At 45.9% G+C, this 25,400-nt stretch overlaps 1 protein-coding gene across 1 annotated transcript in view; it reads right to left on the bottom strand.

Moving 5' to 3' along the window:
• Positions 1–16,314: 16,314 nt before the first annotated feature.
• Positions 16,315–25,400, bottom strand: part of LOC135825266 (uncharacterized) — a gene marked incomplete in the record, with an annotated part of 38,884 nt that continues 29,798 nt past the window's right edge. Inside the window, 4 exon segments of the mRNA XM_065338006.1 lie at positions 16,315–17,142; positions 18,156–18,278; positions 24,102–24,211; positions 25,130–25,218. Coding sequence (XP_065194078.1) covers positions 18,172–18,278; positions 24,102–24,211; positions 25,130–25,218 — 306 coding nt within the window.

Here is a 25,400-nt window from a genome sequence, read left to right as displayed (position 1 = left end):
TGGTTAAGTGTATGCACTACATTAATCGGGCATGGAGGCTTGCATAGCTTGCCAGATGTGTTTACAAAGTTGAAAAAATGACTTCAACTTGTGAATCCTCGAAGAGGAGGAACAACACTCGGTTCATCATAGGATATCCCTTCACTTAGAGTACGCCAGCACATCATAATGTATGTTCATACCTTACACGCTGCAGAATACGATAAGCTTCTAGAACTGAGCCGCCGAGCCGTTCGTATTGAATTTGCCTACCCTTCCCGTGCTCAAGTCAAACCCATTTTGCGTTGTCACAACCTCCACCCACTCAGCGTACGCCTCACTCTTAAGCTTTTCATTTATACATTTCGGTGCATCAGGTCCCTTGGCAGTCCCCGATATGATGCTACCCACACTACCTTCGAAACTAGAGGCAAAACATCCAGTAGTTTCTTTCGCCCCCGATTGTCCAGGCCAGGCCTCTACAGTCTCTCATTTCTTGCTGCTGACCCCTTTAGTGCACTTCCTACTATCATACGATTCCTGCGTACCTTGCCTGCTTTTCGCGCTCGCTGCTCACAATTTCTCCTTGGGAACCCTGTAAGAAGGCCATAGGCCTGTTGGTTATGCCCAAGTAAAATAATAACTACTACCACTCCTATCATTACTTGTGGTCGTTGCTGCATTTGACTGGTGAGTCCCTGGATGGTGCCACTGCCAATCGTTCTCCTGAGGCTCGTTTGGACATCTGTTCAAGGGGCTTCTGGTCTCGACAGCAAAATGCATTTTTTGATGTGAGGGTCATCCACCCCTCCGTGTCCTTGCTTTCGAGATCGGATGTACTTGCCCAGTGTCTCGTAACGAAGCACAGAAGAAACGGGCCTACCTGCAAAGTGCCCTTGATTTTGAGCGAGGCACCTTCACACCTTTGGTTTTCGCGACACATGGTATTAACGCTTCCGAATGTTCCCGTGCTCTAAAAAAACATTGTTCAGCTCATTGTGAAGAAGCATTCAGAGCTTAGTTATGCAATAATAATGTCGCGTTATAGTGCAGGGTCTCATTTAATTTACTCGTCTGGCTGATTACTTGCTTTCTTGTCTGCAGACTTTCAAACTGCCGAAAGCGTGTAGCAATTTTCATTGCTGGACCAATGCCGTTCGCTCCAGTTGTGAGTGTATATATGAAGCACTCAGTAGTCCACCACCTCTCTATTTGTGTTCACTTCTGTGTATGTAATCGCCTGTTTACTTCGTCCCTATATAGCTTCACTGCGACTTTCTCTTTGTAACTCCAGGTCATTATATCATTATAATTAAATTTAAATCCAGAAGCGATTTTCTATATAATATTATGTATCTCCACTCAGGTCAGTGAGACTTTCTCTGTATGACGCCAACTCAGATTGCCAACTCCTCCATACAAAACCTAAGTTGGCGTCATACAGAGAAAATCTCAATTTGAGTGGAGATATAATAGGGAAAGTCGCGTCTGCAGTTATTTAAAAATGACCTGGAGTTATATAGAGAAATTCGCAGTGAAGCCATAATTATGGGCACGAAGTAAACAGGTGATTATTATAGAGACAGTGACGACAAATTGAGAAATGATGCCATACTGAGTGTAACATTATAAAATGTATTATACAAGGCCCTTCATGTGCTGTGAAGGCCTTCTAATATCTTCCTGCTGTAGTTATACTGTGGGTAAGTAATACAATATTTGCCTACAACTTTGTGGGTTCATACATGACTTAACTTAAACATAGCCGGCTGGCATGGCCAAAATAACATTTTCCATATTTACAATGGATATTTAAAGAGGAAGTGGAGCGACTGCATGATAGTGGGGCAAAGATGTTCCGTGCTGTCCAGCTACTGAAGCGAAAACCGTACAGCCAGCCTATTATTCATGATGAGAAGCAGCGGGTCGTTATCAACCCTGCAGACCAGCAGGCGTTCATCATCAAGCATTATGAAAGCCAATTCCATGATAAATCCCTCCCTGACATTCCACAATTCCTAGGTGATCCCAGCCCTCTCCCCAATCAAATCACATCGTCCGAAGTTAGGAGGGCCTTCCAAAGCCTGAATAACGGGAGAGCGGCAGGCCCTGACCATCTCTCCGGAGAGTTACTCAAGTACAGTCCTCCCATTGTCGCTGAGATGACTTCCGACATCTTGAACCGAGCTATTGAGACACATGACCCACTCGAAGTTGGCAGAGGAACCCTAATACTGCTGCAGAAGCCCGGTAAACCACTAGGGCCGCTTACTAGTACGCGCCCTATCGTACTGCTCTCGGCGTTGAGAAAGACGCTGTCCCTGATTGTGCTGAAGAGGATACAGCCAGCGGTTGATCAGTACCTGGCTACATCCCAAAGTGCTTTTCGTCGTGGCCGCAGCACAAGTGATGTGGTGTGGTGCCATAGATGGCTATGTAGTATGACGCAGCGATTCAATACGTCCATCCACATATTGGGAATTGACATGAGTAAAGCATTCGACACTGTCCGCCGCGATGTCCTGATGAGGATCCTTGAATCCTTCCTCCAAGAAAGTGAGCTCCGAATGATCCGTATACTGTTGACTGAAACCTGGCTTGAACCTCGTGTGAAAGGTGCATCGAAAAGCTCCTTCAAGACAAATATCGGAGTCCCTCAAGGGGACAGACTCTCTCCAGTGCTTTTCACCATTTACCTGGAGGCTGCTCTCCGGGACCTACGACAGGAGCTGCCATCTCGCCCTGCTGTGGACAATGACCTGCCGCTGGATATCGCATACGCGGACGATGTTGATTTTGTGAGCCGGGATGAGACGTTTCTCAATGAAGTTGAACAACAAGCTCCAGCAGTTCTTGCGAGATGGAACCTGAACGTTAATCCCTCCAAGACAGAGCATACCACCGTCGCCCGATTTCCCGATAGGAACCAAGAAACGTGGCGTACTGTCCGCAAACTAGGCTCCCTCCTGGGTGACGCCGAAGATGCTGCTCGGAGGCGTCAACTGGCCGCCGCCGCCTTCAACTCACTCCTCAAGATCTGGACCCGGAGGCGCCAGATCAGTGAAGGTCTTCGGCTGAGGCTCTACAACGCCTACGTCATCCCAGTCCTTACCTACAACTGCGGCACTTGGGGCCTACCGATGTCGGAGCTCGCGCAAATGGATTCGTTCCACAGGACCCAGCTAAGGAGCATCATCGACATGCGGTACCCTAAACGAATTAGCAATGACACTCTGTATAAGCGCTGCGGAGCTGTCCCCATCAGCGACATGATCACAAGGCAGCGCTACAGTCTCGCTGGCCATATCTTTCGTTTGGCCCCAACTGCTCCTCCACAGTTGGCAGTGGATATGTATCTTCGCCTGGCCAACGACGAGGGCACTGAACGCTTCAGGGGTCGACCTCGGACGACTTTGGTAACGGTCTTACAGACGGAACTGTTATCATGGCATGGACTTACCCTCCACCAGCCGCTAGATGTTGACGCAGTCCGCACAATGGCAGCGGACCGACAGGCATGGCGTGGAGCCCGCCCCACCTAACAGGACTGACCAGACATGTTGTATGCATATTTTTATTTTATACTTTGGATGAAGTTTTCCATTAGTCATATTTGTGTTGTTGCTAACGGCTTTTGTTGACGTCACTTCTGTCATTTCATTGTATCGTATTACTCTTCAGACATCAATCCTGAATGGCATAAGCGAAAGTGGCACCCCCGCCACCTACGCGGACATGCTTTTAATAATAATAATAATTTAAATTTTACCTCGGAGGGTATTCACTTTCTGCATCACATTTTGTGGATTGTACAATAAAGATGGGTAAAAGACACTGTCTTCCACCCATCTTTATTGTACAAGTACAACTAATATGTTGTTATTGTTGATTACTGGAAAAGCACTAATCCGGCTGATGACAAACTCATGATCAGCACAGGTATCGAAGCCATTGCAAAGCTCGCAACCAACCATTATAGTACTCACGCTACTCGTTATAGGAAGGGTATGGACGGTACATGCGGAGGATTACTTCATCGCAGTCCTGTGGTAGGAAGAAATGTGGAAGGATTTGTTCCGGTACACTCGCCCCAAGAGTGACGTCATATATGGTGGTTTGTGAAAATCTCTCGTCTCGTCGTCACCAGCCAGGTCGCACTGTAAACAATGGCCGAAAGAGGGACTGCATGACGACATGATACAGTGGGTTAATGACCTTGTTCGCAATATGACCCAAACGCTAAAATAATAAGACCCTCACACAGGACACCAGCCATCAATTGAGTCTCATGTGCGTATAAAGCATTTTGGTTGTTCTGGGGGACACATTTTCGAATTTTGTTTGGTTCATTCTACACATCTTAGGCCATGTTATATGAATTCGGATGAACAAAACTTTTCAGAAAATTTACTGGTCCGCATTTATCGATACCGGTAAATGTACAATTAAGTTCTCAGATTGATACATTCTAAATGATTGTTTTAGCACTCTCATTATTTTAATCGCGCCAGTTCAACTGGTTTCAAACGTTTCAGCCAATAGTTCTGGATTTGTGCCTGCACGCACTACATTGCATTTTGATTGCAGCCTTTCTGTAGTGTACCGTTTATATCCAGCTAATTATTGTGCAGAGGCACTCCATTTATGTACATGCATGTCTACCAGCACTGCTTGGTGTACCGTTGATTATTGTGCAGAGGCACTCCGTTTATGCATGTCTATCAGCACTGCTTGGTGTACTCTTGTGCATAACCATACCACTACACTTTCGTTCCTCAGGCTAGGGTCCGGCGGATTCTGCCGGCAGAAAAAGTGGCAGAATTCGGTACTTTTCTGGTACGTTTCATGCATGTTTGGTATGTGGATAAAAATGGAGCAGGATTCGAGGAATTGCCCGCCATAAGGTTTATATGGTTCTGCCAATTTCACTGCTTTTCGAGCAGAATCTGCCACCTTTTCGAGCAGAATCCGCCGGTCCCTACCTCATGCTGACGTCAGATGCGCGCGCGTGAACTGCTTTCGCGATCTTGTGATTTGAATGGTTTTTTTGGAATCTCCGCTTCTGCTTCGAGAGGTGCAGAACATCCTTGGTTCTGGCAAAATGATTTAGAATTGAGAGAGTAAAATAATACAATCTTCCAAAACCAAGTCGTGTGCTATTCAGAGGCATGGTAGTAGAACAGGTAGAGATAGACCCTTTGGATCATTTTACCATAATACATGTACATGTAGGTAGTTTTTGCACAAATGTGCCGGTGGTCCTCTTCAAGTCTTTCCAAACGCATTTCTAGCTGACATGCCTTTCTCTATATATTTTCAGTAGTTCACATTTTGGTTCCTTACTTTCAGGAGGATATCTCATGACATTCAAGATGCTCTAACAACTGACAAGCAATGAACTTTATCTATAAGACTAACATTAGGACCATCAAAATGTTGTACAGTGGGCAGGACTGATGTCAAATGCGTAGTCCACTCAAGCACAATTGCCGCTTTAGATGCAGTCATCGCCGCTGCTGCTGAATGCTCATCCGCAACACACACCGCTGAATCTCATCACTAAACAAGCATATGCGACGTGACCACTTAGGAGATGTTTACAGCGTGGTCACCGGGAACAATACGATCAACCAAAGCTGCAAATACCCAGAAGGACAATACTCAATAGCTCACAAACCAGCTACCACTTTTCATGCCAGTCAATGATCATCGAAAGTGTAAAAGGATCTCAAGTTTGGAAGACCAATATAAAACAACTAGAATGTACGACCACTAGTTTTACTTCGCAATGACAGGTAGGCAATCGAGGCGGATGACGAGATAGGCAAGAGCCGCGATGGCGGTATCTAAGACGCTGGAAGTGTCAACAGCTGTACTGGTACTTGAGTCTACTACTTCAACATCAGACTTGTCCACTTTGCATTCTGATAGTCCCAATGTTAGTGCTGATAAGTGTGTTAATCCTTTCCAATATGGCCGATACCTCCTTAACTCCGCGCACTGTGAAGTGGAAATTCACGTGTATGTGCATGTGTCGCCGTAATAACGCTCACATCAGGAAAACGGTTTGAAAATGGCTTCCTCGCAGAAGGGTCGATTCATAATGCAGAGCAGCACTTGCACTTGATCTTAGTTTTAGACTGCATACTAGAGACTAGTACATAGTAGTAGCACACCGCTTGCATGACTCGCATCGAATCATACATACAGCTACTAACGTTAGCAATGCAGGTCCTATGATACATGTATTACGTGCACATTGCTGCAAACAGCTGAACTGTTATTGACACGTAGGTCTCTGCAGTCTAACACTGCACAGCATCACTGACTACAATACTTGTACTCAAAAACCTAGAGTATGATTTGAATTTTGTACTTAGAGGGATCCGTGCAAGTACTGTGTCTCCCTACTGAGCTGAGAACAATCATTCTAATAACGCGTGCAGGGTTAGAAGACTCAGTGCTCTATATACATACACGTTGCACTGCACTGTCTGGAGTCCAAGATATAAATCAGATCTCTACCGCTTACAAGCAAACAGTGCAGTCTCCGTCAATCACACGCAAGGCGTGCTTTTCTTTCGTCCTGGAAAACCGTGTACCTGCCCGATATCTTCAGTTGCAGAGATCTCTTCCGCTAAGCAAGGTGAGACTGGAGTGTGGCTATCCGCCATACTTACTGCTATACATGTACTAGCTTGTTGATATTTGGAGGTGTTTCACATCACGTACAATGTACTTCATTCATTTCTATTACAAGAAATTTGAAACTCGGGTATTGAGCCTACAATAAAAATTAAAAAGAAAAAGGACATATGGAAACGAGTTAAGAGTAACTCTCCACCACTGTAACTAGATACTATATACAGTCAGAAAGTGCAACAACTAGGCACAAAATTGACAGAGTACTGAGACATTCGACGGCCTGACACCTAGCTTCAACACATCTCCGTAGCGCTACCCGGCAGCCTTCCAACTTGGAAGGTTCAAGGTTATGGAAAGACCAAAGAGGGGAAGGCAAGCGCAACGAAAACGAGCACAAGCTACAGTCCCAACGGAACAAAGAATGTCGATTGTCACTGGACGATGACGAGACCAGTAGGCGATTTGACAAAGCGGTCTAACTACAATTCGAACCAGCAAAGCAGCACACCACCCAACTTGGGTGTGTCAAAAATATTGTTGCACTTTCTGACTGTATATAGTATCTAGTTACAGTGGTGGAGAGTTACTCTTAACTCGTTTCCATATGTCCTTTTCCTTTCTACTTCTATTACAAGAAATCGTGCACATTTGTCAATAATAATGCCATGGTTCCTGGTGATGGTGTTCTCTTGCGTAGTTTCGACTGTGATTATTCAGTTCTGATCTTCTCTAAAAACATGTACTTCACGAGGCAAATTCGAGGCGATCAACAAATGAATAAGGGCAATGAATATTCCGCACCAAGGACACTGAAACACAGGGAAAATGGCAATGTTTGTTGACAAGGTAGATCTCTTTGACGAGATGAAATTGTGAGGGACGTATCACCTAGAATTTCTTGAATCCCTTGTCTGAATATCAAGCAACTTGGACTCTTACTTCAACTCTTTCAGCTGACTTAGTAAAAGCATAGTAACTTTCCTTTCGGAGCAGTGGTGCCTTTGTTGCCTTAATTTTCACGCTTGCACATGATTGTTTTCACTGGCATGTGCACCCGCTGATGGAAAGGCTTACCATGCGTTCAGGAACACAATGACGTCAGGAAAACTGTTTTGTAAATGTGCACCACTTGAGCTGGTTTACAAAACTATTGTTCCGGCTATCGGTATATCGATGACTGGCCTGGAACGTCATTGTCTACTAGTATTAGAAACATAAACAATAAAATAATTTTCATCGTGAATAGCAACTGAATGGAGCGGTAGTTTACAAACCCCATTTTCTTTCTATACTGGAGTATGCTGATGTCAAAACAATTGGTGAGTTGGACTTTTTATGCTATTTTTACTGAGAACAAAAACAGTTTGAACACAGCCCTTGAGAGCACCCTGAGTCAAAACAATTGCAACAAATCCTTTTGATCGGGTTCACTCTTATCGTTTCCTCCATGTGTGTTTGTAGGTGGTGCAATCTTCCAGTCGCAGAACCGACACTTACATACTTGTTGAGCGCGCTTTTGCTATGGATGCCCATCCAGAACCTGATGTTTGCGACGATGATGGAACAGCAGTAACTGTTCCACACCAGTCAACTGGAAATGAGTCTGAATGTCCCCTGGCTGATTCAGTGGCTGCTATAAGCCTTGATGCTGCTGATAATGATGAAGAGAGGGAGCAAGAGGCACTGTCGCTTGATGATGCAGCCATTGAGTTACCGGTCTCACTACATCTTCCTGGTGCGGACCTAGAATCCATCAAACATGGACTGGATAGTGTTGTATTTGACATATGGCAAGCAAGTATTTTACCGATGTTGTCAATTCCTGACATCTTCCAGCTGTGTGGCACTACAAGGAAACTTAGGTTGTTGCTTTTCGATGAGTACACGTTTAAACGGCTATGTCAGGTGAGTGTCAATGTGTAATGAGCATATTTTCTTAAATCCATTTTACGGATTGAAGATGGTGTGTGGGTAAGGTTTTCCATACATTTAACAATATAATATAATTTCAGTGCACCCAACACGCGAACAGTCCTTGGCTACTAATCATCAAAATTTCAACCAGGAGGGCATCATTAGGGGTAAAGGAGAATATTGAAATAAGGCTGGCTGTACAGGAGCAGTCACATAATTCACACTACTATATGTAATCTGAAAGATGTTACAAGCTAGCACTAAGACATAGCGATGTAATTGAGCATTTTCTCAGGTGCAAAGTGGTCGTGAGACGGCAGTCATGATTGATTTGCCCTGTGTATGTGTGGAAAGGGGGGGGGTATGTGTGTGGGCGTTAAAGCTCTAGAACGATTTTTTTAGTTGCTACAATAAAATATTAGGCTTTTTGTACGTGATTATATGAATAGAACGTATGAGAACTAGTTCGTGATACAGAAGAGGGTTTGAATGGCTTAAGTTTTGGCTTTACTCGCCGTGGAATTCTTATAGTTTTTCTAGAAAGTAAGTTAATTGATTGTTGTGTCATTTCATTATCCTCTATTTTTTGCCATGTTTGCAGCATCGCTATCAGCTGTGCCCAATTTTGAACGTTTCTTACATCCAAGCTGCAAAGAACCTCTTCATCGCAACAAGAATAGCTAGTTTGCACCACACTATGTGCGGATTTGCCAGGAAGTGCATTGCCGGTTTCGATTATCAACTGGCTTTGGATTGCAGGACAAAAATGAGTGTGAAATTGTCGGCATTAGCGTTGAAGAAGCATACGAGGTTAGGGGTGGCAGATAGCGGGGCAAGTGGTCCGATTGTCGAAGAACAGTTACTGTCTGCAGATGACGCTTGTCTCTGTTTTCCACACATTTCTCCCAAGCAGGTCTATGACAAATGTCGAGCGAGTCCGGAAACAATTGGGCAAGTGATGTTCAGACTAGAAGACGTTGCAGATATGTTTTTGGAACAGTGCGGCTGCGTTGAAGAGTACCAGGAAGCGATAGTCAACGATTTCGAGAAGGACATCCCATCACTGGTTAAGTTGTTGCCCTACGTAAATCGGTCATGGAGGCTTGCAGAGCTTGCCAGAGCTTTTTACAAAGTCGCAAAAAATGACTTAAACCTGTCATTCCTCGAAGAGGAGGAACAATACTCGTTCACCCATAGGATATTTCTTCACTGGATGTACAAATATTGTTGCTATGTTGGTGTCAGGAACATCAATAGCCCGACCGATGACAAACTCGTGGTCAGCACAGGGATCGAAGCCGTTACAAAGCTCGCAACCAAACATTCCGTACTCACGCTAATCATTGGGGGAACGGTAAGACTTGTACAGGCCGAGGATTACTTCACCGCAGTCCTGGAGTATGAAGAAATCTGGAAGGGTCTGTACCAGTCCACTCGCCCCAACCGGGACGATATATACGGTGGTTTGGAAAGATATCTCCGTTTGTCGTCACCAACTGGTTTGCTTTCTAATAAGAAATGGACCAAAGGGGAACTGCGTGACGCCATGGTACGGTTTGGTATTGAACTGGTTCGAAATATAACCGAGACGTTAGAAGAATAGTACGCTCATATCGGACACCAACGTTACCGTCAATGCAGTCTACCAGTGACCATGCTTGTGAGTTCTAGTGGAAATATAACTACTCTTTTTCGATCCATTTTTAGAAATAGCAACATCACTATGTACTTTCAACATCAATACGGATGTGATTCGGAGGTACGGACTTTCAAAGCTAAAGGCAGTGTCCGGTCCCTGACCGGCCTGATAACCAAGTTACGTGTGTAGTGGTAAGAAGAAGACGAAGACAAAGGGAATCAGCTCAGTAACGTTTATAACACTACCCCTTTGTCTATCCTGACCGCGTAGATTGGTCAATGGCGATCCACCTCTGTTTAAGTCTGTTGTACCTTTATCTTGCTATTCTAACTTGGCAATGGCGATCAACGTCTGTTTATACTTTGGGGCACGGTGTTGTTGCTATTGATAAATATAAATACGAAATATTATTAGTTTAGGTCAATACATGCAAAAGATTACATACAATTTGCTTGCCAGACATGCTCTACTTTGGTTCTCAAAACAATACCGTGTTTCGACTGATACGTGACAACTAAGCCATTTGTTTAGCTTCTAATGATGCGCATCCATTAATCCCTTCCTCCATATCTGCATCTTTCTATCGCTCGCTTGCGCTCTAATCGTCTCTCTTTCTGTCTCTCCCACCCACTCCCCCACACGCACACGCACACACCCATCCACCCATTTGTTAGATATGTATATTTACCGGTATGTGTTTCACATCACTCTATGATGTGACCGGCAGCTCATGGGTCACCAACCACCGCCGGATTATCGATTCTGTCATGCAGCATTTAGCAAATATGTAGTAGCCCAATCTTCACTGGAGCCATTGCCTGCGGGCGCGCGAGTATGTTTGTGCCTTGAGTGTGCGTGTGTGTATGTGTGTGTGCACAAGTTGCTATGTCTAACATAGCTTTTCGCTATCATCGCTTCCGCGATTGGCATGTCTGAGTCTGAGTGTGTGTGTGTATGTGTGTGTGCATGTGTGTGTGCATGTGTGTGTATGTGTGTAGGTGTGTTTGTGTGTGTGCACACGTGTGTCTATGTGTATTGCAGGGTTAGGGTGGGCTAGTAGAGAAGAGTCATGTACATGTACATGGGATATGTAGTTGGGCATTTACACTGTACGTGTAGCAAAGCAAACTTATCAAAAAGGCATTCTGCACCTATATGGCGAAATTGAGCATTGAAGCTTTTTTCTTTGTTTTTCATTGGCTCGTACACGTTTAGTACATTCAATAACCAAAAAATGAGGAAGATTGTAAATCGGATTCTTGATGAAATACCCATCTGCTATACATCACAAATACTGTGCAAGTATGACCATTTAGTAAAAATTGTCATCGACTATATCTCAAAAGTTAGCATTGAGACATCGTTTTCTATTTCGCCATTTGCATACACTACCCAAGAGCAAACGCCAAAACCAAATTTTCAGAGCGATCGATATCGCTTTTGAAATAGACGTGAGCGACCTAGTCTGTGTACATGCAATAATTATACAAGTATATACATAGTTAAACTCGGATAAATAGTGTTCATAGTTTGACAGCAGCATGAAAAAAGGTGGAGGACACCGTTTTCGGAAACAGTGACCTTTCTGCAGCCATCCATACGTTTGGTAGAGCCTATGGCCGCGTCGGAGCATCCTCAACCTCGTCTACAGTGAGCACCTTCTCACAACGGTGTCATGGTGGTGACAGTAACTGTAGTCGACTGACGAGCTGAGAGAAGGACGCCATGGGTGGATGTTGGAAGAAAAGACGTTCAGGAAAAAAATTCGGATTAAAATAACTTCTAAACAATCGATGAGGAGACAATAGCCGTAAAATGGCAATAAACAAGATAAATTGTGCACTCATAACAACAGCAAAAATGAAGAAAGTCAAGTTCCATAACGTTTTCTTGTGACTGTCATCAGTGGAACGCCGTCACATAAAAATGTAATAACTAAAACACACACTTATATACATGTAGCTAATATGGTTTCAGGTAGAAATACAGCAGCTAACAAGAGGCCGCCGGACGGTCGCTCCTCGACAAACCATGTTGCTACAACGGTAAGAGCGGACGGGGAACAACTTGAAAACAGAGCAGAACCGAGGAGAAGCAAGAGACTAGCAGAGGCACGACTGAGACAAGTGGAGAACACAAGGCAAGGAGACGCAGGAGGAAGCACAGGCACGGCACAGAACGAATCAAGGAGAGGGAAGCGGTGTCGCGAGGAGATGGAGACTGATGACGACGAATACGAGTGCGATGGGATGGACGGCGGCATTGGAATGGAGGTGGAGGATGAGAGTAGTGATGAGGAGGAGTTTGATGTTGACAAGAGGAAGTCTGCAGTGTACAAGCATTTGGTGTCCAGTCCAGAATGTCGTAAGGTGTTTGACGATTCCTGGTTTAGTGTTATTCGTTGCGCACGTTTCTTCAAGCAATTGCAGGTGTTGGAAGCTGTGTATATTCGTACTCGTGACCCTGTGCTATGTAAACAGAAAGAAAACGTTGTATCACTCACACTCTTCAAGTAATACACACGCACCATTACATTCATTCACACAGTATCACATTCATCTGCCACTACCTTTCTCACATACACTATATTCACACATTGCAAAGGTGCAAACTTCGCTTTTTGTACTTGTTAGCTGCTGTATTTCTACCTGAAACTATTATTATTAGCTACATGTATCTAAGTGTGTGTTTTAGTTATTACATTTTTATGTGACGGCGTTCCACTGATGACAGTCACAAGAAAACGATTATGGAACTTGACTTTCTTCATTTTTGCTGTTGTTATGAGTGCAAAATAACTTCTATTGTTTTTACTTGTAGACTAACGAGGAGACATCCAGGAGCGATCGCGGAGTGCACGGCCGGCTGACGTTAGGAAAAGTCTACCCCCCCCCCCCCCCACCCAGAATAAAGAGGGTCGGAGCTGGGTCCAGGACCAATGCGGGTCAGATGGTCTCACCAGACCGAGGCTCGACCAACCGTGTGGATGGTTGCAGAAAGGTCACTGTTACCGAACACAGTGCCCCCCGCCTTGTTTTATTCTTCTGATTCTTCTGTTTACACCATGTAAACAAAAACAAAGTTATCACCTCAGCTATGCCAGTTTTGTATGTGAAACCCCTATTATAATAGCAGTTTGGTCTATATTTTTAATCATTCAAATCTACCTTCACTGATGAGCTATGTATTAGCGAAACAGCTGTCTGGAAGAATTATCAATATCGTCTACGGAAGTGTCCTCGCAGTGGTGATGGATGTGCGAAGGAGGGTCTATTCGGCTAAAGCTACCTTAACTCGCCGGTCTCCACCATGATCACCATAGTGATAAAATTCACCCCGCTGATGCATTCTTTTCTTCCGATTATCATCATCTTTCCTTCTTTCTTTCTTTGTCCTGTCTTGCCATGGCTGGCTGACGCTCCTCCTTTGCATTGGCTTCTGCCATTGGACGGTGGAATAAAATACATAAAGAGCGCAGTGTAATGGTGCAGTTTACTCAACATTTTTCTCAATGGCCGAGACCTCTGTCGCACCCTGTAATATTATGATACGTGCGCCGTTAGCGTCAGAGCAAGAAGAGGGACAAGACGAGTCAAGGGACAATCTGGAGGACGCAATACCATAGGACCAACTGTTTGTTTCTACCCGCGTTATTGTACCGTCCACACAGCTCTGACGACCATATACTGGGGGAATGCCGCGGGGCCTCCCGGCGCGTCAGCGGCAGTGGGTGATCGGCACAATGACATGAAGACGGTAGCTTGCGGACAACATTGATGGCATGAAGCCTAGTGACTGCCAAGCGTCTTGGCGCGCCGGTCCAGCAGTACACAGTGTCAGCTCCAGAGCCGGGTGAGCCGGGTAATCCACCCGGTTGGGCGGTGCTTGGACCAGGTTGAAAATATAGTACCGGGTCACCTGTGACTCGGTTGGTACTTTTACACGTTCGAACTTACTTTGAAAGGACTGACTACATGGTTTGTATATGTGACAGATTATGCAGAGGCGCTAGGCGCGCGTCGAATACATGTGTACCCGGCTCCGACCCGGTTGAAATGGTTGCGCCAGGTACACGTGTACCCGGCTGTCCTACAATCCTAGAGCAGACACTGGTGCAGTGTCATGCCCCAGGGGCTGATGTGGCTGTCGACGTCGGCGGGTCGAGAGGTGCGTTCGCAGGCCTTCATGGCGCTCAGACAACGGCAATGCTAGCCCACAGACTCTCACTAGCTGCACCGTACTCTGATCCTGGCACCTTTTTTCTGCATTGAATAGTGATTGCTTTTCCGCGCCGAATTTCCGACGCTGCAAGCATGTCCAATGCGCGTCCACATTACATCACACTTTCCTTTTCCCGCGTTATCACCTCAGCTAAGCCAGTTTTGTTTGTGGAAACCCCCTCTATAATACCAGTTTGGTCTATATTTTTAATCATTCAACATCTACCTTCACTGATGAGCTATGTATTAGCAAACCAGCTGTCTGGAGGAATTATCAATATCGTCCACGGAAGGGTCCTCGCAGTGGTGATGGTTGTGTGAAGGAGGAGGGTCTAGTCGGCTAAAGAGCGCAGTGTAATGGTGGAGGTGACTCAACATTTCCTTACCGAGTAATTGGTACAATCGTTTCAGCCCTACTTTTATTTCCATGCCACACCGAATACTCATTTCACAAGTCCATTCAGCATGTGCGAATTTGCGGACGGTTTACCACCGCTGACATTGACGCGTAAGTGCATAATAAATTAATAATGATACTAACGATAACCTTACACTGTGCTGTCGAATTTGAAAGTACCCGAAATAAGCTGCTATCACAGCATTGCAATTCTCTCTGCACACAAATCACGAGACGACAAAATACACTGACTGTATAAGGGTACCTCGTGCTAAAAGTTGTATGACTGTATGTATGTATATTTTTATTTAATGTTTAGTGCATTGCAAGGAGGGCCCTATGGCTGGTTTGCGCCCGTCAGGTTATCCCTCGGTCTTATGGCCCTCAGGCTGAGCACTACCAAGCAATAACGGTTAGGATATGGCATTCAATTGACCGTACATTTGGTGTCTCTCAATGGATTTGAGTGAAATTTGCACCACTGCCACTATGTTGGCCCTCTGGACATGATTCAAAAGTTCTTGCGCCTCACTGACAGGCTTTCCAGGCCGGAAAAACTCAAAATTCCGGCAATTTGCTACGGTATGCGAGCCAACCAGGAGCCAAAAAAATGCATTTACAATTTTTTTCACATTTTCGTTCCCATTCAGTCCGTGCGCAGATCCAAACCTAAAACAAGTCCAGAAGCAGCCATGGGTGGTGGGATAGGGCCCCTCGACGTGGCCCTGGAATCTGTCACAACGGCAGGAGTGGGCGTTCTCTCACGGACTCCCACAGACCCAAGTCAATTTTTGATTTTTGTTCGGTTTAGGGTGTGCTACGAGGTCGTACCTTTGATACAACATCCAGTGCTGGGACCTCCACAGCGCTGCACGCCAAACCCAGGATGCCCTCAAAAATCGGCAACGACTACCACTCACGTTCCACTACTGCCTAGTACTGAATCCTGCCTGACTTCTTGAAACGACTCCAACTTGCCAGAGTCACTTCCTCTACAAAATAATCAAGCCACATGTCTGCAACGTCACCAGGGTGCTGGAAAAAGTCCTGGTGCACGGCGGCGCGGCGGCGGGCTTGGCCCGCCGCTGTGCAGCCCAATACGTGGCTAAAAACGTGAGCTTAATAGATGTATTACTTACGCATATTACTTACGCATAAGAATACATGTAGTCATGTAGTTTTATCCATCGCCTTCTCAAGATTATTTTCTTCATGTGTTCTTTTTTTCGACAAGCGGAAAAGTGGCTTTATTTATAGAGGTTATGCCAACGATGCTGTGATGGTTGGTAAGGGGTACAGTTTATGGGCGCAATGTGTGCACCGAAAGTAACTACATGTAGTTGGCGGGCGATTACACCCAACAACTGCGCGTTGACATAAATCTAATCATGCAATCGCCACTGCCCCACAGGACATAGCTACACAACCACGTAGCACGCATAATCCCATTGGAGGATGCAACTCGCACAGCACGGCTGGTAGTAACAGCAACACACTGAAACACATCGCCAATAATGACCTTGTGGTGCGGGGAAAATCTTTTTTCAGCTAACGCTATTATGATGGGGTTGTAGGGAGAACGGAGGGGAACCGGGGAAGAGGTATTAGGGAAAGGAAGGGGAATTGGGGAAAAAGGAGGGGTTGTGAAGGCCATCATAATTATAATTACAACAGCAAAAAAAGAAGTGCGGGCGTCCAGGAGATAAACACAGCGCCAGTGAGCAGGGAGATCTGGTTGAGGCAACTTCATATGGACCGAGCCAATGTCAAGAAGATGTAGAGTTGAAGGTGAAGAGAGCGAACAAGAGGGATGGCGAGACACAAGCAGCTAAAATAGTAGAGCTATGTAGGAAGGTGGGAGCAGAGTGTCCCGAAGAGTAAGGAGCCTAGAAAATACGGAGGTACAAGATGACAGAAACTACAAAAGACTCAAAGTCCATAGAAAGAAAGGGGACTGAAAAAGGACCACATACCAAACAAACGGAAGAGCGAATAGGAAAGAAGGAAATGGACAAGACATCGGAGAGAGAGAAGCAGGGTTCATCTCATCCATGGACAATGAAAACATGTGAAGAACAAATCGTGATGTTCACCATTGTATGCTCACATTATAGGGTAGGAAGATGGAGGCGTAAAGTAGAGACTAGAGTTAAGAAAAGAAGTAGAATTCAGATGGATGTGCTCGACAAAGAGAGATATAGATAGATAGATAGATAGATAGATAGATAGATAGATAGATAGATAGATAGATAGATAGAGAGATAGAGAGATAGAGAGACAGAGAGAGAGTTATGACATTTTGGCTGAGTGTGGTTGAAAAGCGGGAACACCATACAACTTGCTACAGTCTGCAGTAAGAACAGAGACGGGCAGGGGAAATATACTCAGACAAATAGCAGGGCATAGCAAGTGAGCTTGCCCCTAGTGTACAATACGGGTGGCCATTCTAGACTCGAACAAACCTACAGGGATGTGCACGGTAAAGTATGGATACAGTCATGAAATCTAATGGACTCCATCAAGTACACTGGACGTTGGGCAGCCCAGGACCTGAGAACACTGGGTTGCAAAAAGATGTAAGGCGCTAACTTGACTCATGGCACCGGAATTCATCGAACAGCACTTCAGATACAGGACTCAGGTAGTGTGCCACCAAGGCTGGATTTACATGAAATTTCAATCACCTTTGGTGCTCAACCTCCACTCTGTACTGCTTATTAAAAAACTGACGTGTTGACGTCCCACGCAAGAATCCAACTGGCTGCTCGACTACTTCGGCGGAAAACTTGCACATTCGAGGCTGAGCAATCCTGGCGTGAAATGCATAATATGTGCACTATGTGCATTTTTTGTGCAGAGGAAAGTTCACGTTCTCCATTTCAACCCACCCCTTTGGTAGAATTAACGAATTAACTAAAAATGCTCCCAGGTTGTGATTTCAACTTTGGTCAATCTCCACGCATAGGGAACAGTTTCCAGTCAATCTGTGTTCATGTTGGGTTGCAAGTCAAGAAGTTTCAGCACAACCACGGTCAACCTCCACCAGACAGAAGCATGTCCCAAGTTGAGGCGTGCTGTCAGTGGTGGAAGTACATAAACACATAAAGCCAATCTACAGTCATCTGTGGATGCAGTGCACGAGTCACAGATTACGCAATTTGAGCTCGCATGATTCTTCACGCCCGCTGGCCGCCCACACGATTGCTTGGCCGTAGACATAGGCCACCAGTGCTCACCAACACAAATGCAATGAACTGCGCAAGACACTAGAAAATACGCCGTTTTCTAATGAGCACATAGTCAAGTTCTTCACTTGAACTACTGAAAGTGGAAAACAAATGAAACAAAGCACACTACTTACTTGGCGTCAGACTCCACTATGTGCCTTCGGTTGGAGGGACGACAACCAAAACCGGCGCAACCTTGTGCACAAGTTTAGGGTTGTGGCCATGATTGACTGGATTCTGCTTGGCGGTGTACACATCTATATGCATGAAAATACAAAATAATTACAACGGTGTAAACACACGACGGTGATAGAACGATCATATTATGAGCCAATACTACTGAGCCCCTATATCTAAGAAGGGGATTATGTCATTTTTGAACATGTTGAGTTATCTATACCGGCAGTCACACTGTGCATCTACTGCTTACACAGCTGCATAGTGCCGTTTATTATTTTTATTTATTATTTTACACAATAGAGAGTTTGGAAGCTTTGTTACAACTCTGAGTTTCACGTATTTCTACGATCATCAGGCAATATTTTATGATTTTACTATTATTATTTTTTCGGCAACGCAGATGATGATGATGATGATGATGATGATGATGATGATGATGATGATGATGCATGGAAGGCCGTCGGTGTTGCCTGCCACCTGCTTCTCCAGCGTCCGCATGATTCTAAGATGATGTCAAACTATAGCGACCATTTACGGCGTCGACTCACTCTATGGAAATCTGGCCGAATAGATGATCTGACTACTGAAGGAGAGTCCCTTCAGGATCGTCTCAAGCCCCGGTACTCTACCTCGTCTGGTGGAGGAGAGAAGAGTGATATCACATTCAGCAACCTGGTATTTTCGGGAAAAATTAAGTCTGCCATTCGCTACCTGTCCAGTGATTCTTCCAATGATGTGCTGGGTATGACAGATGTAGTGGACGAAGAAACTGGAACTACCGTGAAGGAGGCACTGTTGCAAAAACATCCACCTGCTGCCGAGCCCCCGGTTTCGATACTTCTCGCCGGCGACCCGGAGCCAATCAACAGTATAGTGTTCCAGAAAATCACACCGGAGCTCATCCGACGTCTGGGCCGACAGATGAAGGGGTCCTCGGGCCCATCTGGTCTGGACTCTGACGCGTGGTGCCGGATGCTAACCTGTTATCGCAAATCGTCGGATGGTCTCTGTACTGCTCTTGCCAGCTTTGCCCAATGCCTGTGCTCGGAGGACTTGGATCCGGAACACCTATCCGCATTTACCGCCGCTAGACTTATTCCACTGGACAAACACCCAGGTGTGCGGCCGATTGCAGTGGGTGAAGTGTTCCGCCGGCTTGTGTGTCGTGCCGTTATGCGGGTGCTTGAGTCCGATGTACTGCGTGCTACTGCTCCCATGCAATTGTGCATTGGGGTGCCGTCTGCCTGTGAGGCAGGGGTTCATGCAATGCAGGAGTTGTTCGCACGAGAGGACACGGAAGGCATCTTGTTTGTAGATGCTACGAATGCGTTCAATTCATTGAATAGAAACGCGGCCCTCCATAACGTGCCCTATGTATGCCCCGCTATGGCAAAGGTGTTCCAGAACACGTACAGTTCTTCAATTCGTCTCTTCGTCTCCGGCGGCGGGGAGATTGAGTCACTGGAGGGTACTTGCCAGGGCGATCCGCTGGCCATGGCTCTGTATGGTATCGCTACAGTCCCGATGATTCGGCGCCTCCAGGAATCCAATCCATCTGTGGCTCAGGTTTGGTACGCGGACGACGATTCTGCAGGTGGCCGCGTTTCTTCATTGTCCACATACTGGGGAGACATAAGCCAACTGGGCCCTGACTATGGATACTTTCCAAACCCACAGAAATCAGTGTTGCTGGTCAAGCCGGAGCATGAGGAAGAGGCCCAGCGCCTCTTCTCCGCCACTGGAGTTACCATCAAGACCAGCGGCAACCGTCACCTCGGCGGAGCGATTGGCAGTGAGGAGTTCTGCTCTGCCTTCATGGCCAGGAAGGTGGATAAATGGAAGCAGGTTCTGGATTCCCTGACGGGGATGGCTGTCACTCAGCCTCAGGCCGCATACACCGTTTTTACGAAGGGTCTGTCATCCACATGGACATACCACTTGCGTTGCTCACCTTGTTCGGCTGAGATACTGGCCGAGCTTGATGAGAGGATCAATGATTGCATGATACCTGCCCTTCTGGGGGATGGCGTTCGTCCTGGTAGCCCTGAGAGAGAGCTGATGTCATTTCCAGTGCGTCTTGGTGGTTTGGCCCTCCCTCTGTTGCAGGATAGTGCACCAGCAGAGCTCGCAGCATCCTTGAGCATCACAAAGCCTCTTGTTCAGCTACTGTTGACTGGCACATATGCGAACCCTCCAAGCGTGCCTGGTGATATGGCAAGGAGCGATTTGTCGGATACTGCCCAGTCAGAGGGCTCCCGTGATACAACCCAGGAGGTTGCCGACCGAGTGAGGCTCTCCAATCATGATCCCGTCCGCGATGCTGTTGGGGACACCCGCCAGCTGGCACGCTCGACTCGGACAAGCAAAATGCGGAGCCTATGCAGCCGGCAACAAGACATTAAGGCGGACTTGAGCTCGGAGCAACAATTTCTTGTTGAAATCGCGTCCGAAAAGGGAGTATCGTCATGGTTGACTGTTGCCCCGCGGTGGCAAGATGGAACCATCCTGAAGAAATCCGACTTCCGTGATGCCCTGTGCATCCGCTATGGGCGGAGGTTGAGTGGGCTACCCGATTCATGTGTTTGTGGTGTGCCTCTCAGCCCCGCTCATGCACTTACCTGTGCCACTGGCGGCTATACCATTGCCCGTCACAATGAGGTGCGGGACTTGGTTGCTGGACTACTGAGGGAGGCTGGAGTGGTGGACGTAGAGACGGAGCCCCGGCTATTGCCCTGCAGCAGTGAGCATTTGCCTGGTGGTCGTTCCCTCAACCGATGCGCAGAAGCTCGTCTGGATGTGCGGGCTCGCGGCTTTTGGTCGTGGCAACAGGACGCTTACTTTGATGTGCGGATCACTCATCCCGCAGCGTCTGTGTTGTCTCGATCACAAGCCCTGAGTCAGCTGAAGTCTCACGAGCGAAACAAGAAAAATCAATACGCCAGCCGTGTGGTTAACGTGGAGCGCGGCTCCTTCACGCCACTTGTGTTCTCGACGTACGGCTTTAGTGGCCCAGAAACTACTCAATTCCTGAAATCATTGGCCTCCCTGTTTGTTGAGCGCCATACTGAACTGAAGTACCCACTAGTAATGGGCATACTACGCACCCGTTTGTCTTTCTGCTTGCTGCGATGGGCAGTCACCTGCTTCCGCGGTTGCCGCGGTTCGTACGGCAAGAGGCGACAGCCGAACTCATTTCTCGCCCAGTGCCGCCAGGCGGAGTAGGGTGCTGCCTTTGGCCTCAACTTAATATAATGCTATTTGGTTTTTCCCCTTTTATTACTCTGTGTTCATTGCTTGTTTTTGTATTGATTTACTTCCTTGACTGCTTTTGTGTTTCATCATTTTCCGGTTGGTTTTGTGTTGATTTCCCCTGTTCACTTTACATATTGTAATGATATACATTTGCTTTGCCCGTAAAAGAGGCTTTTCTCATGATGATGATGATGATGATGATGAGGATGATGATGATGATGATGATGATTTTTTTTATGCATTCTTAGAGAGTGAAGGCCTCTTTTACGGGCAAAGCAAAGCACAATCATCACCATGTATCAGTACAGTGAGTAGTTAAACCCAACACAAATGAAAAATGTGAAATGGAATAAAAGCAATAAATAAATTAAAATTAAAATTCAATATCGAACACGAATAAAATAAAATAAAAATATGTAAAAAATAAACAATATCGAACACGGAATTAATTCCGGAACTATCTACTCAACCAATTCATAATGCAATACCCGCACACTGTGTCAGTGATGGAACTCCGCTACCCGATCAACATGCAGAGACCACTCAATCACATGCTTAGAAGCCGCTCTCCACAATGGCCAACTCCCTCATCGCATTAACTGGACGATGGTAGGCCGAACGATGATGATGAGGATGATACCGTGACATTGCTGTAGCCCAGCAGGTCACTCTGGAAATAAACCCTAAGTCCAAAATAGTTATCTTTCAGTTATGGTGAAAAAGGAGAAGGACAACATGTTACGAGTTATGACTAACTGCCCACCAACGTAACCAGATTTTATACAGTCAGCGAGTGCGGCAATATGGCACAAAACTGACAAGGAGTACTGAGACATTCGGCGACCTGGCATCTAGCTCCAACACTTCTCCAAGGCGCAACCTTGGAGAAGTGTTGGAGCTAGGTGTCAAGTCACCGAATGTCTCAGTACTCCTTGACAGTTTTGTGCCATATTGTCGCACTCGCCAACTGTGTAAGATCTGGTTACGTTGGTGGAAAGTTTGTCATACCTCGTAATATTTTGTCCTTCTCCTCTTTCATCATAATTTAATTGGCTCACCATCCGAGTTCAATTTCAGTTATGGGTGTGTCATTAAGTGTTTTATACATTGCTTCATTTAATACTGAAAACTCAACTTTCAAATGCATTTCTCTCAACACTGCGCAAAAAAACATAAGCCCCCTTTCCGGATCTAGAGGGTCATATTAGAAAATAGTAGAGCAAAACTGCGGCAGAATTCACTCTGCCTATCGCTATTTTAACCCTCATTCCGTGTTATGGGGTTCAACCGGACCCATGGGTATGGTTTTGGTATTATCTTTATTGTTCTTCATGATATGTGCTCTGACAGCTCGCCGTCCAACCTCGTTACCTCCATGCAGACCGGCATTAACTCCACCATAGCATGGATGGAAGCTTGGAAGCTGAGGCCCAACATCGCGAAGACCGAAGCAATGTTCATCAGCCCATCGCCGCCTACTCAGCCGTTGCACTTTCCAGGAGCCAATGCTAACGTTAAAATTGTTCATGAACACAAACACCTTGGTGTTATATTCGACAGCCATATGTCCTGGTTCCCACAGGTCCAGTCAGTATGCAAGCGAGCTAGCTCCTCCCTTGGCATGTTGCAACCTCACTGCCACCATTTCAATGACCATTGCCGAAAATTGTTCTTTACGTCGTATATTCTACCTATATTTGATTACTGTGACACAGCGTGGTGCGGTCTGTCTCAGGCCCTTGTTCAAACTCTGGAAATACACCAGCGTCTGCTTCTAAAAATCCTGTTTCGCAAAAATCAAACATTCTCCTCCCAACGTCTCTACAGCTTAGCTTCAGTATCTCCCCTCTTAGAGCGACACCAGCAACATCTTTGCATCCTTGTACACATGATCTTATTAGACCTGGCTCCCAAACACTTTGCTAAGTATAACTGGTTTGTGTCCACCAGATCAACACGTCATTCCTTCTCATTACCCCGTGCCAATACCTCCCTGTTTCTGAAATCTCCTATCTTCTCTGCGTACACTCTCTGGTCTTCCCTGCCAACTAGCCTTAAAGCATGCAGAGACATTAAGGAGTTCAAGCTTCAGCTTCTTCGTCCTAAATAATCTCACCATTTTCGTCATGCCTCCCCTTGCAGTACTCTCTTTGTTTCTCTCCTTATTATTCAGTTCGCCGTGGTTGGCTACCACCCGACTTCTCATATATATTGGCAGTCTTCTGACGAGCCAGGAGATGTTGAAATAATAAAATTAAAAAAAAAATAATATCGATGAAATTATAGATATTCCTCAATAACTATAATAATATAGGAGGTCATCAAGCTGTCTGTGGTCGAAATTCATGAGTGGGTTCAATTTTATTTCGGAAATCATGAGTGTTGTAAGTTTCGACCCCAGAAAATACATCGCAGTCGGGTACTATAGGTAATACAGTATATTGTTGATCAGCTTAGCTCTCCTCAATTCATTCTAGCATGGATATATAGTCAAGGACCAAATCAGAACCCTGTAATCATCTTGTACTTGAACAGCACAATGAGTGTCTTAGATGACCTTGACAAATTGTGTTCCTGTGACTGGGTGGGTACACCCTTACTCAAGCATACTAAGACCATGATCATCTCCAGCACAACAGTGTACTTACGCTCTGTGCAGTAGTAGAAAGCAAGGCCTGTAGTTGTACCGGGCAGTACATTGGCCAACTGATGATGGGCTTCAGCCCGAGCAGAATTGGGAAGAATATCAGGCTTGGCACTAGAAGCAGTAGGAGAAAATGTCAGCATGTGATGGATCAATAGCAGTACATCAGATAATGGTGGTTTTCTTGTTATAGTTTGCATTCTACCCACGTCTGGCTAGATTAACTATTTTGTAGTCAATGGCGTAGGTGAGGTATATTCCCGCGGCTAGAGCAATACTCCGAAAGAATGCCTTAAAGGGGAAGTATACCCTAAAATCAAATTATCACCAGTTGTAGTCTTCGGGGTGCTGCGTCGAATGGTCTTGGTCCGAGGAAGCTGAGACGCTCCCTTCCTACTTGAATCCCAATCGAACTCGCGCACTTCCACCGAAACTGGGTGACTGCGCCCTACTAGATGGGGATTTGTATGCAAAATGTCACTAAAAGCGCCATTTCGTTCTTATAAAAGCACGGATGACCGCGATTGGCCCATATGTTGTAGTCTTTTGGACGCTGAGTCGACTGGTTTTGGTCCGAAAAGGCTGCGATGCAGCGTTCCTCCTTTATTCCCAATCGAACATGGTTGAACAAGCGGTCACCTGCTCCTGCGTACACCAGTCACCTGGTCACCGTGCCTGCAGGGTACAACTTACTAGCCTGTTTGACCTTTTTTGGGTGCAGTCCTGTCACTCGAGTTGAACTCGAGTTGAACCTTGGTGTGAAAGTTGTCGCCTGCTGGCGCGGTGACCAGGTGATTTGGGCACCCAGGAGCACGTGACTGCTTGTTCAACCATGTTCGATTGGGAATAAAGGAGGAACGCTGCATCGCAGCCTTGTCTAGAATAGGCAGGTTTGAGGTGGGGTGAGATGTGTGTGCGTGTGCGTGCGGGCATGTGTGCATGTGTGTTATACTTTACCCAACACACAAACCTGGATACCACCATGAAATCATACAGGTACTTATTCCATCATGCAATCATAAGGATACTTACAGTCTTTGCACAAAGGCTCTCATCTGAGTAGGTGTTGGCAAAGCTGCCATTGCTGGTAGATCAACTAGAGCGCGGATGATGATGCCTGCCTGTCAAAGTAGGTGTTAACAGAGAGCAAGTATATTTTACAGTCAGACCTCGCTTATCTGGTCCTCTGTTATCCGGATCCCTCACCATCCGGAAGAAAATCATTGGTTACCTATTTAGAGCACACAGCATGCCTAGGGACGACGCGCAGTAATGGATTCCACTGCCCATCGCCACTTGACGA

The sequence above is a fragment of the Sycon ciliatum genome, chromosome 9 (genome assembly GCF_964019385.1).
Source record: "Sycon ciliatum chromosome 9, ocSycCili1.1, whole genome shotgun sequence".
In the NCBI taxonomy this organism is placed as follows: Eukaryota; Metazoa; Porifera; class Calcarea; order Leucosolenida; family Sycettidae; genus Sycon; species Sycon ciliatum.
Note: the sequence above shows the minus strand (reverse complement) of the source record. Positions and strands in the feature narration are given on the sequence as shown.